General features: G+C 39.9%; 1 protein-coding gene across 1 annotated transcript in view; it reads right to left on the reverse strand.

The window, feature by feature from the left end:
• The window catches only part of VPS54 (vacuolar protein sorting 54 homolog (S. cerevisiae)), a 41,973-nt gene extending 24,953 nt beyond the window's left edge, over positions 1-17,020 (reverse strand). The window contains exons 1-8 of the mRNA XM_009327107.1: positions 16,859-17,020; positions 15,753-15,994; positions 14,217-14,295; positions 11,248-11,282; positions 9,794-9,925; positions 6,741-7,126; positions 2,063-2,189; positions 910-1,017 (exon numbers count right to left, since the gene is read on the reverse strand). Coding sequence (XP_009325382.1) covers positions 910-1,017; positions 2,063-2,189; positions 6,741-7,126; positions 9,794-9,925; positions 11,248-11,282; positions 14,217-14,295; positions 15,753-15,994; positions 16,859-16,994 — 1,245 coding nt within the window. The 5' untranslated portion in view covers positions 16,995-17,020. The remainder of the gene's footprint in view (positions 1-909; positions 1,018-2,062; positions 2,190-6,740; positions 7,127-9,793; positions 9,926-11,247; positions 11,283-14,216; positions 14,296-15,752; positions 15,995-16,858) is intronic.
• Positions 17,021-27,148: the final 10,128 nt, after the last annotated feature.

The following is a 27,148-nucleotide window of genomic DNA, read 5'->3' on the forward strand; positions in this document are numbered from 1 at the left end:
AGATGAGTAAAATTAAAGGTACCAAACACACACTTAAAGTTCAGTCTAGAGTTTTTATTTGCAAACAAAAGCCATCATGTTACTGTCCAAAATATTTCATGCATTCTTCCCCAAAGAAGTCATCTAAACTTGTTCATTTGTTGGTTTTAGCTGGTTTTATCTACAAAGATTTTTGGTTTGAAAAGATAGATACACTACCCTAAATGGCAAATGATGACAGCAATGTGGACAAGGATTCATTTTTTAAATAATTTTTACAGGCAAGCACTTCTTCTACCTTCTTCATTACTTCACCTTGCTCACTTAGAAAAAGGCAAGGACGTTTGCCAACCTTTTATCATGTGCCTATGCTAGGTCTGTGCTAACATTCAGGCAAGCATTGTTTTCTGTAGCATTTGTTGGGAATTCGATTGTTTCAACTGGCAAGTTTTTTGTTTCTCTTTTATGTATTTACACCAAGAACTTGGGGGTTTTGGTTTTTTGGAGGGTTGGGGTGGGGGCTTTTTGGTGTGGTTTTGGGCGCTTTTTTTTGTTTGTTTTGGTTTTGTGGGGGGTTTTTTTGTTTTGGTTTTTGAAACAGAGAGTTATGACACAACTATCACACGGATTTCCCAAATAGTATAAGAGAAAGAAAAAAACTAAGCTAAAATCAGGGGATTCGGAACAATGGTAATTATACAAAGAAAGCTGTGGTCTGCTGTACTGTGCTACCTACTCCTTCCAGAAGGTCTTTTCTGCAAACAGACCTCTGTGCTTCAGGAAGTCCTTAGTGTCTGCAAGCCCAGCTGCTCTAAATGAGAGACCATCAGCCACCAAAAAACTTCATCAGAGCTGTTCTTAACTACTTAAAAAATAATTTGTAAGGGGTTGAGGCAACCTTGTCAGATATGTTAGAAGTGTTTGGCTTACCTGTTTAATTATGTTCTTTGCAGTAATAATCATTTCATCTCCATATATTTCATAAAAATTTAGTTTTCTTTGTTTTAAAAGTCCAAATACTAGTGATACAAGTCTCTCCTATCAAGAAGAAAAAAGAAAATAAAAAACCACACTAAAAATATCACGGTGAGGACAAGAAACAATTTTAAGAAATTGCACAGCAGTAAGAAAGTTCATGTACCAAACACATGGTGAACAGGATTTAGATCAGTCCAGTGCCTTGAGACTAATGCCACGATTTAACTATACAAAGTTCCCTGTGGCAATACCAGCTAACAGAGTCCCTTCCTCCCAGCCCCTTTCATGCCTCTTCCGCAGCTGTGCTCATCCACTTGTGCTTAAAAACATGGATATTTCTAAAGATTAGTGAGTTTCCTTACCCCGAGCAAGAATGATATTCAATACAATTGCACAAGCACAAGTGAGAGGCTATCACATTGCAGCACAGAGGTGGGAAGAAACTATAGGGCCGAAATGGGAATATGTAAGTGCTATTGCCGTTCACTATATTTCATTAAACCCATGGATGAAACAAGACTAAACAGTTAACAGGATTTAGCAATTACTGAAGAATAGCACAGGCAAAATCCAGAAAGTTTTCCTGGTGAGAAAGCAATCACAATAGCTTAATCTTCAGATGCTCATGATCTTCAGAGGAATGAGGAATATATATAGCAAATGAAGCATGTATTCAGGGCAACCATATGCTTGATATAAGCACCCATAAATGCATAGGCAGACAGAATGATAACAACATGCAACTATCAGCCTTCATTGCAAAACTTAAATTTTACAGTCAAGTAGATACAAGAGTCCATGTTCTTTTCCACTTATATGTTGAGGTTCACGAAGTGAACTCAGTATACATTTAATCAGAGAAAAGAGAACTGATTATTTTGAAAAAAATAATGTAGGACTGGGTTGCAGTTCCATGAGTTTAGTTACAATTATTTAATTTTATTAAGCACAAAAAAAAGGGGCGGGGGGAGGTTTGGATGAGAAGAGAAATAGTGTAAAATTATAACATTGCTACTAGGGACCTGAGTGAATTAGCTGGTGCTAATTAAGTATGTTAAAGATGCAAACATATTCATCAGACAGTTTATTTCAATAACAGACATACCTCTTCTAGAATTTGGCAATCATCTTCTAGGGGTCTATTTAAATCATTGCGAGCATAAGTTGAAAACTCTGCAATCATCATTTTATCTATCAGCTTTTCCAGTTCACAAAGCTGTGAGCCAAGATGCCTAAGAAAAACAGCCATTGAGATATGAGCTAAATAATCAACCTGAAAATGAATCATTAGTTCACAGTTGAAGAAAATAACCACCCAGCAGGTAATTTCCATGCAATCAACACTGGCTTAATGGGAGGCTGAAATCTTTCACTTCTTAGAACATTTTTCAGAGGCACCGTCACCTTGCAGCAAAACATATGGACTTGAATATTGATGGAGGGTAAAAATTGGATGTAGGGCCTTTTTTTTTTTTTTTTGGGGGGGGGGGGGGAGACAGGTGCCGAGTATCTCTCTTCCCAATGAAGTGAACCAGAACCAAGAATACTCAGTGCTTGTAAGTATATTCGTGTTAAAAAGAAGGAATACTTCTTTTGCTCATCCAGTTCCTCAGCTCATCTGTCCACAAGTTCCTCCACTTCAAACATTTGAGCTTTTGATGTGGTCACAGATTTAATTCACATGACTGAGATACAGTAATAGCTTTACATTACAGGATGGCTTTCAGAGAACACAGAAGAGTTTTCCATTTAGATTAAAAATTTGCCATTTTTACGCTACTCTAAATTAAAAATATTTTTTCCATGTATTGCAGATTTTAAACCATATTTTGCAGACCGTTGTCATACAGAACCACAAGGGAATTTCTCACGTCACAAATGTCAACCCGTCTTGAAAAGTTGTGCAGCTAGAGAAACATTTAGCAGAGTAAAATTAAAAGTGGGAATTTCAGAGATGCCAAACACTCCAGGCTTTCCAACTTCCACCGACAGCTGAGAGCACCAAGTTATCTGTAAAAGTCAGACTACTTTTTCTTTAAAAAAAAAAAAAAAAAAGACACTTTACCAATGAGAATTAACAGGACCTGTGATATTTTAGATAAACCTAGATACAAAATGAGGAGGATGAACCTGCATGGCTCACTAGCTTTAACTCAGTGTTGGTGTAGCTGGACCATTAGCTTGCGTAGAGCAGCAAAAATGTCTTAGCACTCCCTGGTAGGAGCACTGCTGTACCAATGCGAAGCCCACAGGATCCGGCCTCGCAGCCTGTGTAGGGCAAAGTCAGTGCCAGGATGCGAGGAAGCACGATACCAGGGTAGCTCCTCTATGCAGAAGCCCACATGGCCAGTGCTGAGCTGAACTGAATGAATCTTGCTGTATCTGAGTTAGGCAGATTAATTTCTTTTAATTTTAAGATGACCAGAGACGTGTCTGCTTTTGAAATTGTTGGTCAAGAATTGGCTGGAATAGACAAAGTGGACACATTTCAAGTATCTAATTTAAGCAAAAATGGCCTCTAGAAAATCCAAACTAGTTGCACCGTGGACATTTCAAAACAAACCCAACAGAAAAAATTAAAGATTATTATTTGCAATGTAACGATGAGTTGCAAAACTTACTGCAGGACTAATACCCACAACACAAAGGCTCTTACTTAGGTGAGCACAAAGATGCTCTTTCGTAAATTATTTCTGTAACTGTGCTTAACTACACTGAAACACAACGTAACCTACCCTCTCAAATCTCAGGTATGGAAATATCCAACAAGAGTTCTTGGTGGCACTTGCTGCCACCACTTCACCTGAGATATTCTAGCCCCTAACAACAACAAAAAAATCACTCCACCCTGAAACACGTAGGAATAAGTCAACCCTTAATTCATACTCCAGCGAAACACCTTGGCAATAATCTCTTAAGAGGCACCAGTCACATAACAGGTCCTTTCAATGATTGAATACTACAATTCTCTTATGTAAAGTTATGAGCGCAGGGTAAAAATTCTTTTAAAATACATAGACAAGAACTACTTTACCAGGAGTCTGTGGTTTGCCAGCATACCTGTGCAAAAAAAATTGCCAGATCTCCATCACCCCAACAAGGATTGTGAAAACAATGTAAAAACTGGCAGTACAGATTTGTAAGTTAGTTAACACGTAAGTATTTTTGTTGTAAAATTAAAAAGATGAACTTGAAAAGGTTAAAGAGCTCTAAAACTTTAATTCTATCCTATAGCAGTAGCAAGCAATAATCATACAGTTATGACATACATATAATCATTGGGGATATTAACCTAGATTAAAGACACCAATTTATTACTTCACAATACCATTAAGGTGCTTTCATTTTTTGCTATAACTAGAATCAAATTACATTTTGTGTACAGCATGACAAGAGGAGAATAACTTTTGTACATGGATGATCTGAATAGTTTTCTTACTGCTTTACATTGAATGATTCTGCGACATGACTCAATTTAAAGCTGTCTGTTCAAAAGCAAATTCTACAAGCTGCCATGTACAACACTAAAGCAACAAGTTGGTTTTTTTTTTAAATAAGATAAATTATTTAGGGGAAGAAAAAAGATACTAATTATTTAGAAAAATGAGATACTGATTAGGAAGTTAATCTCTTCTTAAAATCAATCAGGTATTTAACTCACTTGACAATTGTGGCATTCTTGCTCAGAACAAAGCAAGAACATCCATTTGGTATTTCTTGGAAAAAGCTGAAGTATTTGTGTATGGCACCAGTTCAGATTTTTTTTTTTTTTAAATCTGTTTTTAAAACCACAGCATTTTACTGAAGTTTTATCAAGATCTCCGTCTTTCCATTGCACTTTATTTCTCCAAACACACTATACGCATAGGCCACTGTGAGACTTCGGAACAATTGTGCTGGGCTTCTCAACTGCACTTGCACCTCTGGTGGGGGTAATGACTTAGCTTTTAACTTAACTTTCTGAACCTTTACTATCCAAAGCAGAGGGGACATTTCCCACTCCCATCGCTATTTTTAACTCTACCAAATCAACCAACTGAGTGTTATTCACAGAAATCACTTTTTACAGACAAGATGAGTATTTACCTGCAACTATGTTCCACATCTGAGTGTAATTTTAAAATAATGGCACATTCTTGGGACATCACGTATACTAATCACAACAACAGAATTGCACACTCTGCTGACGTAGCACGGAGGTCACTTGATTGCAAAACACAACTAATTCTGATTGATGTTGTCACAAATACAAATGTGACTCAGTCAAGGGCTGTGCACCATAATCAAGTCATTGAGAGTAGGAACAGCAAAGAGGAAAGAAACTGCACTGAGGTATCTGAAGATGGACCATCTAAGCTAAAAGAAAGACTAACAGCTTCTAACAACTTTCTTCCCAATAGTTTATTCACACTTTAAAAAAATATATATTTTTTCAAATATAATTTAAAAAAAAAGACTTTTTCTGAGATCTTTTCTACATAAAGTTTGAATCTTTTTCCAAACCAGCTAGAAGGGGTGTTAGAAGAGGAACTCATCTGAACAGAGGGACAAAAATAGTCACCATATAAAGTTCTGAACATTCATGTTACAGTTATTGAGCAACAACCATGTTTTTATTATGCAAACTAGGAACCACCAGGTTGCAGGAACCACATAACCTCTAAACAAAACAAAAAGCCCCCCCCCCAGCATCAACTTACAAAACTAAGTGTACAGCTCCTCAATTTTACAAAACTAAGTGTACAGCTCCTCAACTGGCTGATGCAAGTCGCAGAGCTGATTTAACATACACTACTTCTGCCAGCATCGTACCACAGTGGCAGCTTTGCATATGACACTTTTATCCTGTATATGACCATTATGATACTTATTTTACAACAGCTAAAAGGATTCTACTGTAGTAATACTCTTGCATACCACAGAGGACCTTGCCCAGTGCAGTGGCATCTCCGAAGTGGAGCTCTAAGCATCCACTGTTAACAGAAGCAGCCAGCATGGGACCTTGGACTCACTAATTCCCATCACTGTAGCAAACATGGGTGAAAAAACAGTACCAACAGCAGCTTGGGCAGCACCTTCCCACTGTTTCTTCCCTTCCCAACTTCAGCAGCTCACAGAACTGGATTTCTCAGTCAGATGGAGCAAGAAGAAGCACTCCCTGGCCACTGTAAATACAGCTCTCCACAAGAGCAGACATGGCTGAACACGTCCCATCTGACCAGTTGTCAACCTCAGACCACATTTTGAGCCATGGTTTGATAGCTTTGCACTGGCTTTTGCTTGCAAAGCTTCTTCCAGCACAAGCACAGGCTGGAGGCCGACCTACTCAACACACAGTCCGTGCATATTCCTGTAACACCACATGCCTAGGTTAGTCACTAAAGACAGCGGCCCGGAGTAGAGCTGTGTAGCAAGAACTCTATCTCTGGGGTGCTGCATGCATGAGGATTGTAGACCACACTTGGAAACCATCTCTCAGCTGTGGGCTACAAGCCCTGCAAGATGAAGGTCCAGCCACTGCTTGGCTCTCATCTCTGCACCCCTAAACCACCTGTAGACAAGAATGGAGTACAAAGCATCTAGATGTTAAAAGTTCATCCCCCCCAAAAAAAAATTCTCTCTGGCACATGCATTAGTCACACTGCTTATGCCGCACTTACATTCTGTACCTTTTGTACTATGTCCTCCAAGAATGAGCAAACAAAGGTAAAACAGCCAACATAACGTGCTCAACACATTCTAGCTCTTCTTGCATTTTATTAGTTTCCTAGATGGTTACCTACCGGAAACTGTGAATGCCTTGAAGCTCTTGCTGTAACACCTCCTGTGTTGTTGCTATTAAGTCCAAGGCTCCAACAAACTCAGAAGTAGATAGCAGCAACTGTACTGTGGGCTGTGTTTGGTGCACAGTAGCCATTAACTTCAGTTTATTGTACACTTTTATACAGTTATTTCTGGTGAGTGACAGTCTTAAAACTCGAAGCGATCCTTCACACATTACTTTATCAATTTTGGAGATTTTCTCTCTAAGTAATTTTACAGCCTGGGAGGTTTTCCTGAGGTAGTCCTGCATCTCATGCTGAGAGGTCATTGCATGAAAAAATGCTTCTGAGCGCAGAGAAATCTGATGAGCAATATTGACTTCCACAATGTCTAGATAATGGCTCAGCTAGAAAGAGGATGGAGGAGGAAAAAACAATGTTGTTATGACTTGGCAAGTCTATCACCATGTAAATCTACTTTCAGGGTATTTGTCTTATTGTATCATGAGGAAGTTTTGCTAATAAAAATTAAAACCCTTTGTCAGATTAGCAAGCAAACAACTACCCATTGTGGTTTGATCATTTGTTTTTAAATGAGCTCAAAATCACTTTGGGAAGGCTGACTTGATGGCTCTCCTGCTTGAAAATTACAAGGTAGAAAAGCAAATAATTTTCAAATACCCAAGCTTGTATCCCATGGTTGCACACTGGCACTGTTACAATATGGCCATTAACCAGGAGACAGGTCTGGATACTGGCTTACAACTAAGAACAGTATACACATGCAAATATGCTATGTACTTCAGGTCACTGAAGCTGCTAAAGATGCAGCCGGACTATACTTGATGACATGGCTTTGGAATGGCTCTGTTCATTTAAAAGGCTGTAGCATCTTCTTTGTAGAAAAATCCTCAGGATATCTCTGGCTGCAGTTGTTTTTTGCCAACCAGTTGGAGTTCCTATTAAACCTATTTCATGTGCGCTGGCACTGTGGGATACCCAGAGACAGAGTATGCCTACACGTTTAGAACCTGAAATTCAAATTCTCTATGTTAAACAGTTACCAGGCCACTGGGCTGGCCTGATTATTTGAGCTGTAAAAGCTCTGTGTTCTGGCTTATGCTGAATATGCAAACTCAAAGGACTGAGGCATTAGGATGCTCATCTGAATGCTAATACTCGGATGACCTGGTTTCTAAGAGGTGCCAAGCACTCAAACCTCATGCTGAATTTCAAAAGGCCCATCCAGAGATGGAAAGAAAATCAGCTGGAGAACGTTTCCTTCTTATAGTTATTTTCATCCTGCATGTATTTAACGCTGGGGATTTATACAATATGTAAACCCATCTTTTTTGTAATACATTTAATCAAAAACACCCTCCACCAAACAGCTGTGACACATCTAGCCCACAGGAAAAGCTGAGACAGACTGTGACACAGGGATCAGAGAAAGGGTTATTATGATCATTTATTTATGTGATTGTACCAACCAGATGCCCCAGGTCCCTTCACTGTGCTAAGCGAGGTAGAACAAAGTTCCAGTGTGGGGTAAGACATGGAAGGAGGTAAGGAGGAAAAAAATGTCAGGGGGAAATTGTTCAAGTAGATCAGCAGCAGTCCAAAAGCACTAATAGCCTAAGTACGTGTGCTTAAGGCAGATTTTTCCAAATCCTGTGGAAAAATAGTGCCTGGAGCTAAAGATAATTATGGCAGCAGGGTGCGTATTTACACGTGTTAAGTGTAAACCTCATGCAATTCAGAGCCTTTAAAAAGTAAAACAAAAAATTTGGGCCCTTTTCAGTAACATGAAGCAGTGTAATAATTTGTTTATCAGGCATGTGGCTTTGGAGGCAGCAGAACTGTTTTATACTCTTTAGGTATTTGTATCATCTCTCCAAAGAAGCGTGGCTCACGGCTATGCAAAACCTCATTTTCACTCCACTGCATCAGAGACGGCTCTGGGTCTCCCTTCACTCAAAGTCCATGTTGAGTGTCCATCCTGCTGCTGCCAGGCCCACTTTGCGAGTTTAAAGCATATGCCAGACACTGCTTTTTCATCTTCAGACAGCAACTGCCACAAGCAACTCCGAAGAAGTATTCCTCCAACTTTAGGTGTGGAGGACAACCCAATGAAGGATCAAGTTAGCCTCCAGCAGAGCCTGTCTCTTCCTCCTGACCTGGAGGGAGAGCAGGAAGACTATCTCCTGGAAATTTGGAAACATCTTCTAGAAGATCTCATGTTATTTTTCCTTAAGGCACCTCGGCCCCCCCCTTTTCCCCCCCCCCCCCCCCCCGCCAGCTCCCACACGCTTTAGTAGGTTAAACAGGAGGGAAAATTAAAGTTAGAAAACAGACTCTAAAATTATGTAGATTTTCTATAAGCATTTTGTGGGTGTTTATACCATAAAAATTATTTATTATGGGATTTTCTATACTATGGCTACATAACTAACAAAAAAAGAGAGACCAGATAAAGACTTCTGTTTCCAATACGAAAGAAACAGTTCTGCTTTCATGCTCTCCAATGCACTCAAGTCCTTTGTGAAATGCAAAAATGGATCAGTTGCAGATGACATGACAACAAAAGGTAAGAGGAAGCCCCTGACATACAAAACCTTAGGATTTAGTATTTCTTTTAGCACAGAAACCACAGTGCCTTGAATCTGGAGTTTTCCTGAGATGTGAGAAAGCAATAGTTTTAAACAGTGTACAACCTCTAGCTTTCCCTTCTCATGGAATTGCTCTTCTTCCCTAACAAACAGCTCCACATCTCTGAAGTTCTCAATATATACCTGCTTCACTAAGTTTAGTGGTCATGAAGAGCCAATTATTATGCCATATACAGATTCTTTTTTCCAGGTTTGATACATACATTTATTTAGCAGGGGAAAAAAGTTCTCTTTCAGTAAGATGCTTCCTGCATTGTTTAGTAACAATCTGCAGCCTGATGTCAAATGAGAGCCAACACAACATCACAACAGTGATGTCTCAAGAAACAGTACAGAACAGCAGCAATGGAGTTTCTCTGTAGTAACAGCTGTGATGGATAATGACATCTTGTGTCAAATTTGTACCTTTTCTTGAAGTAACTTGGAGGACGCTGCGTCACGATTTCCTTTTCCACCAGCAGTACTAAAATGAGACCATGGTAAAACGGCATTAAATGTTAAGGAATCTTCCAAGGCAAAATCTGGTTTCATAAAAATCTGAAACAGAAAAACAAAAGAAATAAATGCACCTCTCTCACCCCTACATTTTCTTCCCCAGTTTAACACACCTCCTGTCTCATGAAGTTAACAGGGACCTTATTTGTTGATTTTTCAAAAGACAAGTTTTCATTTATCCAGGCAAACAAATTCATTCCAGACCTTATAACCGATTTACTTTACATTTTAAAAGCTTGTGTGATCTGACAAAGTCTCATCTTCCTAAAAGTGGAAGCCACAGCTCCAAAATTACATAGGTTATTAAGCACCCAAGATGATCTAAACATCCTGCGCATGAAAACGTAGGCAGCATTAAACTGCAGGTGGGTCCTCTAAAGGATCAGAGCAAATGTTCTTCAATAGCAAGGGCATCCTACTGCTGATGTGCTCATTTCTGGGGCCACAGCTTCTACAAGACTGAGGATCCAGCCAGCTGTCAGGGTGCAGCAAGTGTTGCCTGGGAGGGAACAGAACCTCAAGCTGATCTCCTTTAGCACAGTGCAGCAAACGTTACTGACTCTGTGACCAGCACATTAACTCTACACATCTCAGAGAACTATTAAACTAAAATTCTCTCTGATAACGTTATTTTTACTTGACAAAACTGGTACAAACCTTGAGCTTCCAGGCAGACAGTAGTACCCTTTTCCCTTTATTTATGAAGTGTAATTTTAAAAGGTTCAACATAGACTATAGCATCACACCACACTCAAACATTCTTGTTTCCTGGGCTTTAAACATTGCAGTGACAGCTATTCAAGTAACAGTCTACACGGCTGGCACAAAGACGCTGACCCATATTAACACTCTGACTTACCTAGAAAAAAATTATTCAGACTGAAATGGAATCTGGAGTTGTACCTTTTGTCAACCTGTCACAAAAAACCCACATCATATACGCTGCAAGCATATATGCAAGAGGGCTTTGCTCAAGGATTCAAGGAGTTAAACCTAATGCTAAGTTGTACACTATGCAATATTCAAGCTTCTCTCAAACTCTTCAGTTTCCTTTTCCCCCTAGAACATAGAGTGGCTAATTTTGCCCAGCCCTGAGGTTTTAACTATTAAAGATGAAAGAATTCATGGCATTTGTATTCTACTTTAAGAGAAAAATCAAGACCACGGGAAACAATGACAACAACAAAGAAAGAAAAATCAGACTGTTCTTAGTTGTTGTAAATTCTGAGCACTGCAGATCCTCTTGAGAATAAGCTCAAGTAATCAGCTTGGAAAAAATTTCTACAAAGAAGAGAGTACATTCATATATTCAAGACTACATGTGATAAATCCTTATAAAAGGTTGGAGTGCACAGGAAGCATACCTTAGGTACTTGTTCCAGATCTGTCCTGGATTTATCTAAAATTAAACAAAATACAAGCAGTCATTCATGAGTAAACAATGGAAAACAATTACCTTGAACACTATGAAACCCTATGAGGAAGTTTTCAAGACAACGGTGCCAGGTTCCTCACAGGGAGTGGACAGGGAACAGCGGTTATAAATTGAAAGAAAAGGTTCTGACTGAACATGAGGAAAACCTTTTTCATCATGAGGACAATCAAGCATTGGAGCAGGCTGCCCAGAGAGGCTAGATACTCCCCATCCTTGGAGGTTTTCAAGGCCCGTCTGGATAAAGCCCTGAACAGCTTGGCCTGGCCTCACAGCTGAACTGTCTTTGAGATGGCAGTTGTAATAAAGACCTTCTGAATTCCCTTCCAACCTGAAATATTCCGATTCTTTGAAACACTCTTATCCTTTGTAGCTTAGGTCTCGTGCTCAGGGTATTCAAAGGTGCTCGCACTTGGCTGCTTTGACAGCGAAAATGTTAGTCATACAAAGCAATCTACTTAGCACTTCATATTCCTTAACGCACTGTTCAATCAACTGGCAAGGGCCAGTGAAAGGTCCCTCTAACATCACCCGAATTTTAATGCTCCAGATTGAAGCTGCCCATATAATCACTTCCGTACAGCACTTGGAAGATGGATGCACAGAGGCTGGCAAGAAGAATGAATGAGGACTCAGGACAGACTCCTGAGCACACTGAGCAAGTAGCACAGAAGTAGCCCTTCCCTTGAAGTAAGCTGACCTGACAACTGCAGAGGGTAAGATAGTTGACCTGGGAAAAGTCATTGTACTCCAGCAGAACTTGAAGAAAAGGCAAATTCAGACTTTTGAGGTTCAGCCAAAACCCCCTCTTCCTCCTCTACCCATTAACCTGGTGTGCATCATGAAGAGGGGGCACATTGGAGGCCAAAAAAGGTGAAGAATTTAAAAACAACAAGCCCATACCTCAGCTGGACGGTCTACTCGACCCTGACAAACATGCTAAGTTCTACATCAGCATTATCTCCCACCTCTCTGTTTCGTACTTTATTTGCATTGAAATACAAAAGGCAACCTAGGAATCATCGTGCTGTCCTCAATCTTTGGACAGACCAACTCCTATGGAAGTGAAAGGCCAAGTCTTGTGGGCTGGAGTTAGAGGAAGACAGGCAATGCTAACAAAGAAACTATAGAAAATAGAGTTTCAGTTTACCAAATGATGCTTCTACTAGAACTGTTCATCTACCCAAGAAGCTCCCAGTTACTTTGGTGACACAGTCATTTTCTCTTTTTAAAAACAAAAGCCTCTTTCAAAATGGATTACGCTAAGCCTGAAGAAGGAACTTTTATTTTGCAGTATGCACCACAAACAGACTCATTCAGGAACAGCTATTCCAAAATAACACCAAGTACAGAGAAACCCTACAGAAGGGCTTCCTTTTACATGGAAAAAGAGGAAGAAAGCCGACTGAAAGAACTTGATCAAAAGGAGTAAACTACTGAATGCTTCTTGCTGCATTACCTGTAGACATTGATATAGACAATCCTGATCAAACAGTGATTGGCAAATGAACCTTTTTATGCTACCATTTTTGAGAATTAAAATAAATTAAATATTAAAAGTTTTCTCCAGGTTATGAGTGTTTCTTTTCCTTTTGCTTGTCTTTTTTTCATTTTTGCCTCTCACCTTCCTTTGTCCAGTTTCATATTCACTGAACTACTTCCATAAAGTCTTTAAATTCAGCCTTGCTACAGCCATGGACACCAAAAAGAGTTTGCCAGGTAGTCCTTGCTAACAGTAATCAGAGAAATACTAACCAGAGAACTGGCCAGAGTGGAACTTCATGAAGTTCAACACAGGAAAAGGCAAAGTCCTGCACCTGGAGAGGAATAACCCAAATCACCAGTACACACTAGGGGTCTAGTGGCTGGAAAGCATACCTGCAGAGAGGGACCTGGGGTCCTGGCAGAAAACAAACTGACCATGAGCCAGCAATGCATTCTTGTGGCAAAGCATCCTGGGTTGCATTAGGCAGAGAATTGCCAGCAGGCTGAGAGAAGGTGATCCTCCCTCTCCACTCTGGTGAGATATATGGAGCAGTGTGCCTGGTTCTGAGCTCCCCAGTACAAGACAGACCTAGACATACTGGAGCGAGTCCAGTAAAGGGCCACAAAGATGATTAAGAGACCAGGGCATTTTTCATAGGAGGAGAGGCTGAGAGAGCTGAGACTGTTTAGCCTGGAAAAGCTATGGGGGGATCTTATCAATATTTTTAAATATCTGATGTGAGGTTGTAAAGAAGACAGAGCAGGCTCTTCTCAGTGGTGCCCAGTGACAGGACAAGACACAATGAGCAGAAACTGATACATGAAAAATTTCATCTGAACGTAAGGAAACACTTTTACTGTGAGGGTGGTCAAACACTGAAATAGGTTGCCAGAGAGGTTGTGTAATCTCCATCCATGGATAAATTCAAAACCCAACCAGGCACTGTCCTCCTGTAGGTGACCATGCTTGAGCAGGTGGGTTGGCCTAGGCCATCTTGAGACATCACTTCCCATCTTAGCCATTCCATGATCCTCACGGCAGAGAGACAGGAATGGCTCGACACTGCCATTCTTCGTTGCAAAGTCAACAGCTGCTAGAAATTTGATGCAACAGTTTCAACAGATCTTAAATAAAAGGAAGTTAAAGAAAACACTGCCAGGGACATAATGACCTGCCATGAATGCAAACATGCCAAGGAGAAGTTTAAGAGCAGGTATCAGAAGCATTCTGACCTATAAAATATCAGCAGTGGTCATGAACACTTCTAATCAACCATGTCTGGGTTTTCAATTATTCTTCACCAGCAGCTATTTTTGCACATGAAGCACTTGAGCAAGTAAAGGAGATGATCAGTATGTTATAGCAGTCATTAAAGAAATTACTTTTTAATGACTAAAGGAAGGCTTTGACTGTACCGTGGGTATGTAATAGAGTCCTGTCGAAGGTATCTTTAGGAGTACAAATATTCTTGCATCTTTCATGAACCTTCTCTCTCTGTAAAAGAGAAAATATATTAAAGAATTACTTTGAGGCTTTAAAAAGATTTTTTTTTCCTTTGAAACAGAACATTCAGAACATTTTCAGTGAAACATACTGCATTACGCCAAATAATTCTGACAAGTTCACAATAATATTTTTTTTTCCTCTTAAAAGCTCAGATGATGTTTGTCCAAGTGAAAGGTAACACAGGTTGAAATTTTTGGTTTGTATGCGTTTTTTTCAGTATCTTTACATCTCAAGAGAAAATGAACACAAAAGTGTTCAAGAGGTGTAATGACCTCTCTACATAATGAGATATAACCATAGAGCAATTGCAATTACATATCCAAACATTTATTTGCTGTCTAATCCAGAAATCACACTAACACACAATGAATGCTTTTACATTGCTAAATTAAATCGGATCAAAGTAGAAATTGCTTCCATATCTTACTAGTGAGCACCTTGCTGAAACCACGTATCTTGTTTCATCATGCTGAGCTTCAAATTTTATCCACAGGTGTAAACAACACCAGAAACCATAGCGGTGAGAAATTACATTTCTAAAGAACACCTATGTTAGCTAGATCTCTGCTAGAAGCTACATCACAGGTCAGTTCCCTCTTCCTAAAACCTTCTTTCATTTCGCAGTCACTGCATTACATGCTACGAATGAGCTCTTAAACATTTTAAATGTTGAATGTGTGAACTAATGACAATAGTTCAGTTACAGACAATTCCCTTCCATATTCTTTAACTACGATTTAAATAAGTAACACTTCCTGCAGCTAATTCTGTAACAGCAAAAAAATAAGAAAGTTACAAACCAAGGAAGCAGAAAACAGTGGGAGACTTCTACATGTTCTTTCAGTTAAAAAAAGAAAGAATACTACATACTTACTGACACCTGTATTTTAAGAGTTTGTAGAAGTCTCCTACTGGTCCTGGTGTCCTTAGATGTAGCTTAAACTCTCCTGTTACAAAAGAAATCATCAAGATAATAGGCCTATTTATAGCTTAAGAACTTCACGTATGAATGTTTACATTAGAGACTCTTAAAAAATATCTCCAAGCCTTGCAGCACATAGTCATGTTTTATATTTGATGCAAAGGTCTGAAAATGGTATGTTGCACTGTAGAGCCCAGTCATTAAACAATCCTTACAGAAAAAGGATTAATAATCAGAAAGAATAAATAGGAACTGCAAGCCCTCGTACAGAGCACAGTATTCAGAAATACAAATTAAAATAAATATGAAATTGCCTAGAGAGAATTTAGACAGCATTTTCCACACTACGAATACTGAGATTGTAAAAGAAATGCTTAAATAAGAGTCAACAAGCACTGAAGAGCAAATTAATTATCAGCTAACTGTATGATGACTACTAACAGGGACACTCTCTAATTAGAAGAAGGATCTCAAATCTCTTTCTGGCCCCTAGTACTACGTGCATCTAATTTTGGGTTCTTACCGGAGTGATTTCCTGTTGGTATAATGCAAAATGTTCCTTGGTGATCTGTGGGAGGTAGAATGAAGGCGTGACTTCAGTGTCCACAAAGTCCACTCCCCATGTTTTTGTAAAGAAATCAGATTCCCTTTTTGCTAACCTAGGATCATTTAGTGCTGCTGGGAGATTGACTTTGGAATGATAAATAGTCCATCTGTGCTGATCCACAACTAGAGATGGGCTGTCACATAAATTACTGGGATCGCCTGCAGCACAAAAGACAAGACCGTTTGTTAAGGTGAGAAACTGAAAGTTGTATTTTTGCTAAAATGTGGTTCTTAAGCAAATCATCTTTCCACAGTTACACAGTGGATCAGAATTATCTGTGCAACAGACACATGATATTCTCCTTCTGCAACGCTTTAACTTGCATTTCTTCGATCAGATTAACCAGAATAAGTTTTGAACACAGTGGTGTATTCACACTCACTAAATATATTTAGATCAACAACATTACCTTCTACTGAAGAGAAAAAATTCCAACCACAAACATATTTTCAATAATCTGAACTTGATCAGAATAACAGTTGAAATTCATTAGCACTATATTTCGTAATTCTTAAGATCCCACCCCACCTACTCTTTTTTATAAACACAGCTTTAGCATACCACAGCAGCTATAAATGTGACCAAAACCTGGTTTTACAATAGCACTATAGACTTAAGACAGTGCTAGAGATAGGTTCTGGACTCTTCCTTCCCACTGCAAGAAGGCTGGGGTGTTTCACAGAAGTAATGCAGCTAGACTTCAAGCACGCCGGACAGGTCTGTTACAGGCTCTGACAGAATATACCCTCTTCTTGCATGTAGTATGGATCATAGATATAATGTGGAATCACACAAGCAAGATCCCACCTATAATGTGGACATCTAAAACCAAGGTGCAAATAGGAAGGCTCTCCCATTGCTCCAAAGGGACACTGGGTAGTATAAAGCAGAATTACAGCATACTTTGAAATAAGACTATGGCTTAGTACACTACACCCAGTATACGAGACAATTTGACTGAACAATTGTAAATGGATTAGCAAATTTAACTGCATTTTCACTCTCCTCTACACCGACATTACCTGTAGGTTCCTTGGGACACACATCAGGCAGTGACTGCACAGGTCGAAAACATTTTGTGGCATCCATTTCCTTTTTAAAGAAAGCATCACTGCTGTTTGACTGAGGCACTGGTGAAGAACTGTGGCTTGATGCCATTGCATAAAATCACCACTTGATAAAAGCTAAATAAGAAACAATAAATATCAAGGCTTTAATAAACTTCTGGTTACGGATTGTATCAAAACAATGACACTCCATCAGCTATATAGTATTTTTTTAACTACAACACTTTAACCGACACATTTCAACAGCAACGGGAAAGTTTATTTTAAATACAAAAATAAAAGGCAGAAGGTAACTTCATAGTCTGTTTCCTCCCACGCCTCCAGGTTTGGAGGATACCTTGTTCTTGCACACAGCGCCAATAAAAATCATACATTTAAAAAGTCTTTCAGGCACTTCTGCCTTTCTATTGCCATAACTATTGCAGTCACAGTGCACACATTCACAGTGGAACTTCCTCACAGATATCAGGAAGCTCGGGTAGATGAATATATATATTTAATATAGCCTTCCACCTCCTCTTCCCTCCTACCTACCTACTATCCTCAGTGACTACAAGGAGCAGATCACCTTTCGCATCTGCAGAGGCATGCCACACTCAGTGAGGTTTAACCACAGTGTGTCACATGCTTTAGTGAAAAAGGTAATGGGTGCAGGTGGGATATTCTGTGCCCTCACTTTGTTGCGCTGCCTTAATGTTATGACCCCAGCAACAGGAGGCACACCGTTTTCTCCAAGGAGGAGGTCTGCAGCCTGTGTTCATGATTCAGCCAAGTGCAGCAACAGCTACCCACCGATACAATACATCATTAATTATTTATAGTAACTGAAATCATTATCACATTTCAGACAAATCAGAATCTGAACAATATAAGCATACCATGTATGTCAGAAAAGCACGAGCACATACTACACATAGAACAGACATCTTTTTATCATTTGAATCAGGAAAATTGGCAATTCAACTTTTCATGGCTGTCTAGTAAAGTAAACTATAGTTTATTTCAACGTAAAAAGCATTTGCAAAGAGAAGACAATTAAAACACAGATCAAAAAGCTCTGGAGTAAGGAAAGTCCCACTAATTTTCAGTTTAATTTTAAGCTCTCAATTTGAAAATAAACAGACTTAAAAATTTTACACCAGGGCTGAACAACATAATGTGTTCTTTCCACCTGTAAACAAAGCTGCATTTCCATCAAAGTATCAGTTGAGTCAGTAGTACGCTGCAAAACTGTTAGAGGTTTGAGAGTTTACTAAAACATCCCCATAATGTACAGCTCAAAGAGTGCCCGTTCAAAGGGACTGATCTGAATCCTCGCCTTTAAGGAGAAATAAACACATCTAGCAAGATCTTAGCGTTCAACTACCAACCCTTAAGGGACACTAAATTACTTACTACCCTGTGAAGGAGCACAAAAAGATAAAAGGCCTATTTTATCTTCAATCACTGAAGGAGGCACCAAGGGATGACTGTACGTCACTGTGTCAACTTCTAACAGCATAACATATATTACAGCAAATCTCATTTGGAAAAGAAAAAAAAAGTTCTACTTTCTAAACGAGGTTGGAAGTACCCTACCAAACAATTCTAAAGACCAGTTAAGATATGTACAGCTATAATAAAGCATCCCAATGAACGGGCCCATAATGACTGACAAACATGTATTCTGGCCAAAACTCTGTCCATTGGGTACCATTCCTGATGTTCACTTGCCTCTCTCCCTTTCTATCTGACAACGCAGCAAGACAAGGAGGATAACCATAATTTTTAGAAGTGACTTTTAAAAGGGGTGAAAATACACCACCAGAACCCTTTCTAAAAACGCTGCAGAAGGACTGAAAATCTGTCTCCCATTTTTTCTTGTGAGGGGTTTCCCTTCTTTCTTATAGTAGAAAAACTTACTAGTCGAGATAGAGAATGGGAGCACTAATGGAAAACTGGAAGTAGTCAGAAAGGGGAAAAAACCTTCCCAGACATCTGACAGACCTTCCTTAAATATCATAAAGCATCAGTCTCCCTCCCCAAAACGCCCCAAAGAAAACTTTTTCACTACTACTTCTGTTATGTGTTCATATTCTTATGTTCTTCCCTTGACATTTCCAAAGTAACTTCTTTCTTTATGAAGCTCTTCCCTAATGTTTTGAGGTGTGTTTGTGAAAAGTCTACGTTATGATAATGACAGAACTCTACCGTTTTAATATTCTTAAAAAACATATCCAGTGCTAAGTTACAATGATCAAGTCTCCTAAAGGCATACAGTAAATTTATCTGCACTTGGAACTGCTTCAAAGTTCTGTATTTGCAGTTTTTCTCCTGAAAAAGCCTCTGTAATATGACACACAGTCGGCTCTAGCCAGATGTATGAGCAACTAAGACAATTTGTAGAAAGCACTGAAATCTTGTACTCTTGCTAGCAAGTCTTTCATTAAGCCTCTTTCCTTTCCCCATAATGAGGTATTACCTAAAAGTATATTCTAAGATGTGAATTGTCTCAACTACATAAATCTCAGCGGAGAAAATGCTAACTGCATTATGCCAGTGTAAGATTTAAAATACAATTTAACACTGAAGACCGGTTCAATACCTCAACTTCTCAAAAACAAACTATACCTACTCTCGCACAGATATTTTTATTACTTATCACCATAAAATATTCACATTGCCTTTGTACACTGACAAATCTTAAAACTGAATGAAAAGAGTACAATAAAATATCAGTACAAGCAGTAACCTTCATACTACTGAGTGGGTTTCAACAAGATATAAGGATTCACAGATAGAGGCCTTCTTAAGCAGCATGCAATATGATGCTGTACTAAATTATTCATAGTTAACAGCTATTCTAGTAGCCTCATAAGTCAGGACCTTATGGATAATTAACCTCAATGAACAGCCACTTTTGCACGGGAATAAACCCATCCATACTGCCCAAAACCAAGCATTCCTCAAACTGCAGTCCTTAAATTAGCCAAGTAAATATAGCTTCAGAGAAAGAAAGAAAACTGGACAGAATTACCGGAATAAAATTCAAATTACAAAGGAATACGTAACAAGCCTATATGAAGACAAACCCCCCTTCCTTACACCTGAGCACTTCTGTTCACACTAACCTTGCAGACATCAGGAAAATAGTTTCATTTGTTCACCAACAGCTGTTCCTTGTGCTACACTACCAAACATTTTATAGAGAAATTAATCTATAACCAGCCTTCAGAATCAGCATTTTTAAATACGTAACAATATATAAATTTGCTCATTTAAACATACTACAAAAAAATGAAACTCAATGTTAACATAGAACAAAACCGCTGCAGAATATTTTAACTCATTCAACTTTAAAAGCAAGTGAAATGCAGGTAGATGTAGTTAACTGCACAAGCTGTGCAGAGTGAATTATGAAATGGTGAGTCCCCTGAGCCTCCTGCTTAGAAAAACATATGTGCAGCAATAAGAATATGCAACTATGTAACTTAATGACATCGGTATTTAAATTATATACAATTAAAACTGGGTTAGATTAACTGTTCTCTCCAGTAATCACCATCATTTACTCACATTTTGTCTAGCAATGTGTATTAAACTAACACAATAAAAAAACTTGAGGGGGTTAGATACAAGAGTAATGTGGAAATACTTACAGGATAACGGTTATATTTGCAACATGCCTTCAATATATTAAATCTGTTTTGTACACACTGTATTAATTTCCTTAGTTTAAAAAATTGACATTAAATTACACTCCCACTGTAATTACTTAGTATCACTGAAGTTAAACATTAAAAAAAATTTTTTAAAAAATCAACCATCGCAACAATGAAAATAGCTTTGATGATTTGAATTTATGGTATTCTTAGAGTCTGAACACAGAGATTAATATTTCATATTCAACAATCTTACAGCTTCCTCTTTAAAAAAAAATCCTTGCTCAATAACATGCTTAGCAACTATGATATGACACAGTTGTACGACACACAGCATGGAATAAAATGACTGTGATGACAAATGTAATAACCACATGCTTGGATACTGTACAGTCAGCAAAGTAGAAGATCCGTGCAGTTAGTAATGTTATTAATCACATGAATTTTAAGAAGTTATTTCTGTGATGACTACTCTCTGACTCTTGAGTTTCACACCCAAGGTTTCAGCAGTTAGAAGAGCAGCACAACAAACAACAAAGCATATTACTGAGAAGTAATTGCACAGGATGGTCGTAACTCTTAAGCACGTGCTTGTTTTTCTAAGTATTAAGACTTGCCTGAAGTTCTTCAGAAACTGCCTTTCCATATGCTGAGAGTTATTCGCACACTTTGCTTTTCAGATGGTAAGTCTTTGCTGCTGAAACATTCAGTATTATCTCTACATAAACACGATATTAGAGAAGGTGCAAAATAAACCTTGCCTATTCGTGGGTATTAGCTTCGTATTTCCTCATTTTGGGGAAGTTTTCCATTAACATTATCAACCAATTTTCTATTTCCTACTTAAGGCAACAGCTTTACATGAATTAATAATTTTTACTGGGAATTTTCATGTGCGCACACTTCAGTTTGTAAAGCTGTAATTTGTATTAACAATACAAATTAGAATTTATGAAGCCAGCACAATCCCTGAAATGTTCCTGAAGTAAGTCACAACTTATGCACTAAAGAAACCTGTATTTCTCCTTTCTCTGAGCTCTTCCTCTCAAATGAAAATAAATCTACAACCTACTAGTAATACCTTCAATTTAAATTGGTAGTTTTGATAAGTTAGCTGGTACTACAAGAGGCACCCAGGAACATGGAGCTTATCAGCTCCAGCCCTTCATACAATTCATAGAATCTGCTCTCCAACCTCGATTTTGGCTTCAAAAATAGCAACATCTGAGAACAGACACTAAGCACCCCGGGGAAAGAGCCCAGGGCTTCCACTGACCACACAACACTGAGCAAGTTCTCCTTTAAGTATTCCACATTGTCCACGATGAGCCACGCCTGGACACCACTAGGCTCTTTTCAAGAGGTACACTCTGCATCCCCAAGGTAAGGCCAGGAGAAGTTTCTCTGTGAACACGAATGGCAGGCTAAAGTCCCTGCTGCTTTTCATGGCTTTGTCTGGCAACAATGGAGTGAAATCAAAACATTTTAAAGTACTGTTCTGGCTACCCAACACCCTTTGGAATAGAAAACCATCAGAAGCCACCCACAAGTCAGGCAAAATATTTCACCATTTCTAGAAAAAGCGATAAATACCAAAGATACTTGTTAAGGAAAAGGATACCTGAAATATTACTAAAAGAGAAAAACACACAAGGGATTCCTTCCAGGACCTGAACAGCCAACATGCCTGTTATCGGTCTAATATATTTACTCTGTCTTCAAAAGTTTAGGTTTCCCACTCTATTATTATACAGCTCTTTTTGCTAAATCAGCAGGATTTAACCCTGTAACAAGGAAACCATGGTATGAGCAAAGTACACACCACCTTTGTAAGACAATGTGAACCAGCCTGGACTAACGCAAGCTTTCAATTTCTTTCAACCAGCTAATCCCTCGGACTGAAATTTCCACGCTTGTCCCTGTGCCCCAAGACAGACATCCCTCTTTCAGCCAGGGAGCCAAGAAGGTTAGGTTTCAGCAGAAACGTTCAGACAGTTTCAGAGAATGAGGTTAGGGCTGTGGACGGTGTTCTGCTAACCCAAGCTCTTTCTGAACACCTATTTCCCCCCTGGGGTTCTAGAATAGGAAGCAGATGATTGTCAGGGGGACGACGAGGCTAGCGTCAGAGGAGAGCTGGGACTTGTCCCCATGGAAAGCCATCTACATTTGGTGCACACTCCAACATCAAACCTCCTTACACAACTTGGAGAGGAGCCTGTGTCAGCCCGGCCTTTCTGAAAGCCTAATAAATATACATATATTTGTATTCATAAACACGCATGTATTTTAGTGCATTCTGCACATCTTTTAGTAGTATCCCAAATCTCATGTTCCCACACTGAGGGTATACCTTGCCTGCAAAGTTAGCGTGAGTGACAACCACCCAGATTAGCCTTGCTGGGATGAAAGCAACCTGACAAGGAAGCTATGTATGAGTTATCTGCATTTCTCATGAGCCCTACTTAGCCACATGCGCTGTTACAATCCAACGTATTCCGTAATTCCTTGGACGGTGCTGAGCTGAGCCAGACTGTGCTACTTTCTCAAACTGCATAATGGGGGCTGTGGAAAAGCAAGAGTACTTGAATAGCTTCAAGAGTAATGCCACCACCCTCCCTTTAAATCATGTCTTTCATAATGCCATCGCAAAATGCTCTCCTCACACGGGGAAACAGGCAAGGAAAAAAGTAATCTGACTACAAAGAAAGAACAGGACAGCTGCATCCCCGCTGTAAACCACTGTGGGTAGACTACAAGGCCAGGGTAAAACAGCATCTGACTTTCATATTATTTTGTATCATTTTGTCCTCCCCAGCTGAAGTCACCCAAACAGTAGATTTAAAAAAAAAAAAAAAAAGCTTTACTTGAGCATTACTTCTTTAAATACAAGAATAAGAGCCTCTGAAAAAAAATTACACCAAAAAGCCCCATCACTGAACAACATACTGTTAATTGAATGCATGTACGCACAAGTTATTTAGGGTAATACACAAGTTTAACCATTTTGTCAAAAATTGGAAAGCAATTTATCTCCCAATAGACGAACTATCTTAAAAGTTATATTTCACTTTTAGTCAGGTACAGAATAAAACAATTAAATGAAACGTGTGATACACCCGAAGTACCAAATGCACTTCCTCTCATCCGGAAACCTAACTTCCCAATGATGAACACTAATTTGAAATCGGAAGGCAGCTTCTGTGCTGGAGGAACAGACCTTTCTACAGCTATTTAGGTTATTATGTGTCAAGTTCTTCCATGCCAGGAGTGGTAGAATCATTCAGAAACAAGTAACAAAGCAGTAAAAATATATGTCAGAAAAGAAAAGGCCTTGTGGTTAGCTGCCCACACTATCACACAAGATGAGAGTGAAATCTCTTTGTACTCTTTTTTTTTCAGGCATCAGCATTACAATGTGCATTATCCCCTTGGAAAATGGTGAAATACGAGCATCTCATATAGCTCCACAGAGGTACATGCAGCTGAACAAAGATCCAGGAGCCCCGGCAAGCATTCCAGCTAGAAGTCTGTCAAAGGCAGAGACTGCAGAGCAGTGACATTTTGAGGAAAGGCAGAACTGCACCAGCAAGAGCAAAAATCATAACAGTAAGGTCCTGACTTTACGAAAGGAGTTTGACAGAAGCTGACGGCAATTTGCATCAACAGCAAGTTTCCCTGTGCAGGCTCTCCGCTTGCTCTCTTCAGTGGGGGTAGGCTCAATTTGTTAATCTGAAACTAATTTTCTAAAAATGTGATTTTTCATGAGAATCACGTCTTTCTGAAGCCTTACCAAAACCCTGCACAACTGCAAGTAGCTATGAAAGAGCCAAATAAAAATATTTAATAGTTTTGGCATTATGCAAAAAGCTGAGACCAGGGATTATCCAAAAGCAGGCGCAGCATACCCACAGCAAGTCTTATCAAGCGGTCTTGACACAGGATGCCAGTCCACTGGCAGGAGGCAGTAAGTCACTCTGTAGGGCAAGTACTCAGCAAACAAGACCATCCAAACTTTACCTTGGTGAGCACCAGAGAGTGCCACCCATGTTTGTTGATAGTTCTTGTGGTGTTAATGCCTGCCCAACAGAAGACCAAATTAAATTTATCACCTCTATTCACATCACTGTCTTTTCAGCCCTCAAATAGCTTCCATTTACAAGAAGAATAAGTGTAACGTAAAAACGTAAAAAACAGTATGGTTATGCTACATTTAGAATGCCAAAAAATAAAAGGCAGGCCTTGCACCGCTGCTTACAGTAAGCGTGTAAAGGTGATGGGAACTCTCTGCCATATTGCAAAGCACCAGATATGCTACTCCAACTCTAATAACCTACCTTAAACACACACACCCACAACCAAAGCGGCTCCTTTTTTTGTTTTAAGAACCAGATTAATAGTTGAAATAGCCCAGCTTTTTCTCTATCCAAAGATGAGTATTTTGGGACATCTGATCTGTAAACGGATCTGCCATTTTTGAGTATAAGGGAAATGCATTAAGGATTCTTTACCTTTTGAAAAGAACACTCAATATCTTCTTTTAAAACCTAGGTGAGGTGGGTGCAAAAAGTTAAAAATGTGGGGAAGAAATCTTAGATGTGCTGGTAAACATTTCTTTGGATTTAATCATGTGAGGCCCCAGAAATATATATGTAGAACATCCATTAATGATCACCCGCTCTCTCTTTATGCTATATTCATAAAACAAAATGTGGAATAAAAAAAACAAGTGGGAAAAAAAAAGAAACAGAAACCAAAAGAAAATTGAGCCTCCTGACTAGAGGATGATAAGATGTTCGTGGCCCTTTACTCCTCTTGAGAAACTCACAGCTCCTCATTTCCCCAAAAGTCTGAAGAAGGAAAGCGGAAGAAGGAAAGCAGAAGTGCCTTCTACACAGAGTTGCTGCCCCAAAAGAAGAAACGATAACCTACACGATTCCATTTCCCAACTTCTTCCCACTCAAACTGCCAAAGAGCAAGTCTGTGGTCTGCTTTCTCCACTCTCTCTAGTAGCTCCTGACACTTCTCAGGCAAACAATGTTCCTGTTCAACCTTGGAAATGTATATCCCCTTCTCCTCCCATGAAGTTTGTGCTGTCAACAGGAAGGCAAAATTCCTCCACACATGTGCCAGACTCCTACTACAGATAAAGACAGTACTGAAGACACAGGGACACCCAGGACAGATCCTATTACTGGCAAATGGGATGGGAGACGTAGAGCTACTTCTCAGCGTGCCTTCAGACCTCACTAGTAAGGCTGCCCACATGACGCACAGCAGCTTTTGCTTGAACAGCCATAGATCTCCTGTCAATTAGTTCATTTTAAGCATTGTTTTCCTACCCAACAGAAGCACCATCCTATGCCCAGAGGATTTCAACAATTAATGTACTACAGTCAGTTTTTTTTAGTAAGAGCATTTTTTCATAGGGCTGCAAAGCAGCTGTGGTTGCACAGGGCCACAGCTGCACAGAAGTCCATAGGACTTCTTCTTTCTCAGGACTCCATCAGATAGGGTATAGGTAAGACGGTAAAGTCAATACACCACCTGTGCTTTAAAACTCTCAAAACCATACATGCAAATCTGTAATCAAGTAAATATTTTTCTGTACTTAGAAAGTATAACAAAACCAGAGAAGGAAAGGAGAATCAATAAAATACTAAGGCCAAAACTGGACAGTCCAAGACAGAGAAAGTTAATTTTTTGTTGAAAGTGCAGGAGGTCAGTATTTTACAAACACATAGGGGTATTTCTCTCAACAGGACATACTGTGTTTGAAAAATTACAGTAAGGAAAGGTAAGAAATTATGTTTGTCTATGCACACAATTTTAGGATCGTCTATAAACCCAGGAACCATCGCAATCCTAAATGGCTTTTGGAACCAACAAATCCTTTAGCTCTCCACATCCCAGTCCATCCAGGTCGCCATTAACATGGGCGTCGTGTGCCAGCATTACAGAGAAGAACCCCAAATACTTGCTCCAAACGTCACTTCCCCACGCCAGTGCCGAAGGAGGCTTATAAAAGCCGTGCCTGATGAGCACGGCACTGCCACGCAAGGAGCCGGCCCTACCTTAGTGAGAACACGCCGGGAGTATCTCAAGGAGGCCGTCGTCATATCTCTCCCTGTCGCATCGTACGGAAAACTGCCCGGTCTCGGAGCCTGGGGACGGCGCGTCGGTGACCTGCAGGAGAGAGCCCACATGAGAGAGGGCCGCCACGGACGTGCTCAGGGCAGCCCAGGAAAGCCTGGCTTAACGCTGACACTTTCACACACGCTCAACGCCTCCCTGCCAGGCACAGGCACCGATTTCAGACACCGCCCGTTTCCCACCGGAGAGTTACCATGGAAATACAAAACGTAAATTTGCGGAAAAAGGGGAGAACCGGGCGGCACCCCCCGCGCCTCGAAGTTGGCGCCCCTTCCCTCACGCCCTCCGCTCCTCCACACGGCCCAGGCCGCCCCCCGGCCCTCGCCCCGCGGAGCGTCCGGGCCGCAAAGACAAAGGGCCCGCGGGAAAATCCAACTTCCCCGGCCCCTCTCCGGGAGAGCCCCCCGGCCACGGGCGGAGGCGGGGAGGCACCTGCGCCGGCGGCCTAGCGGCG

Source organism: Pygoscelis adeliae, unplaced genomic scaffold, assembly GCF_000699105.1.
Source record: "Pygoscelis adeliae isolate BGI_AS28 unplaced genomic scaffold, ASM69910v1 Scaffold137, whole genome shotgun sequence".
Classification (NCBI taxonomy): Eukaryota; Metazoa; Chordata; class Aves; order Sphenisciformes; family Spheniscidae; genus Pygoscelis; species Pygoscelis adeliae.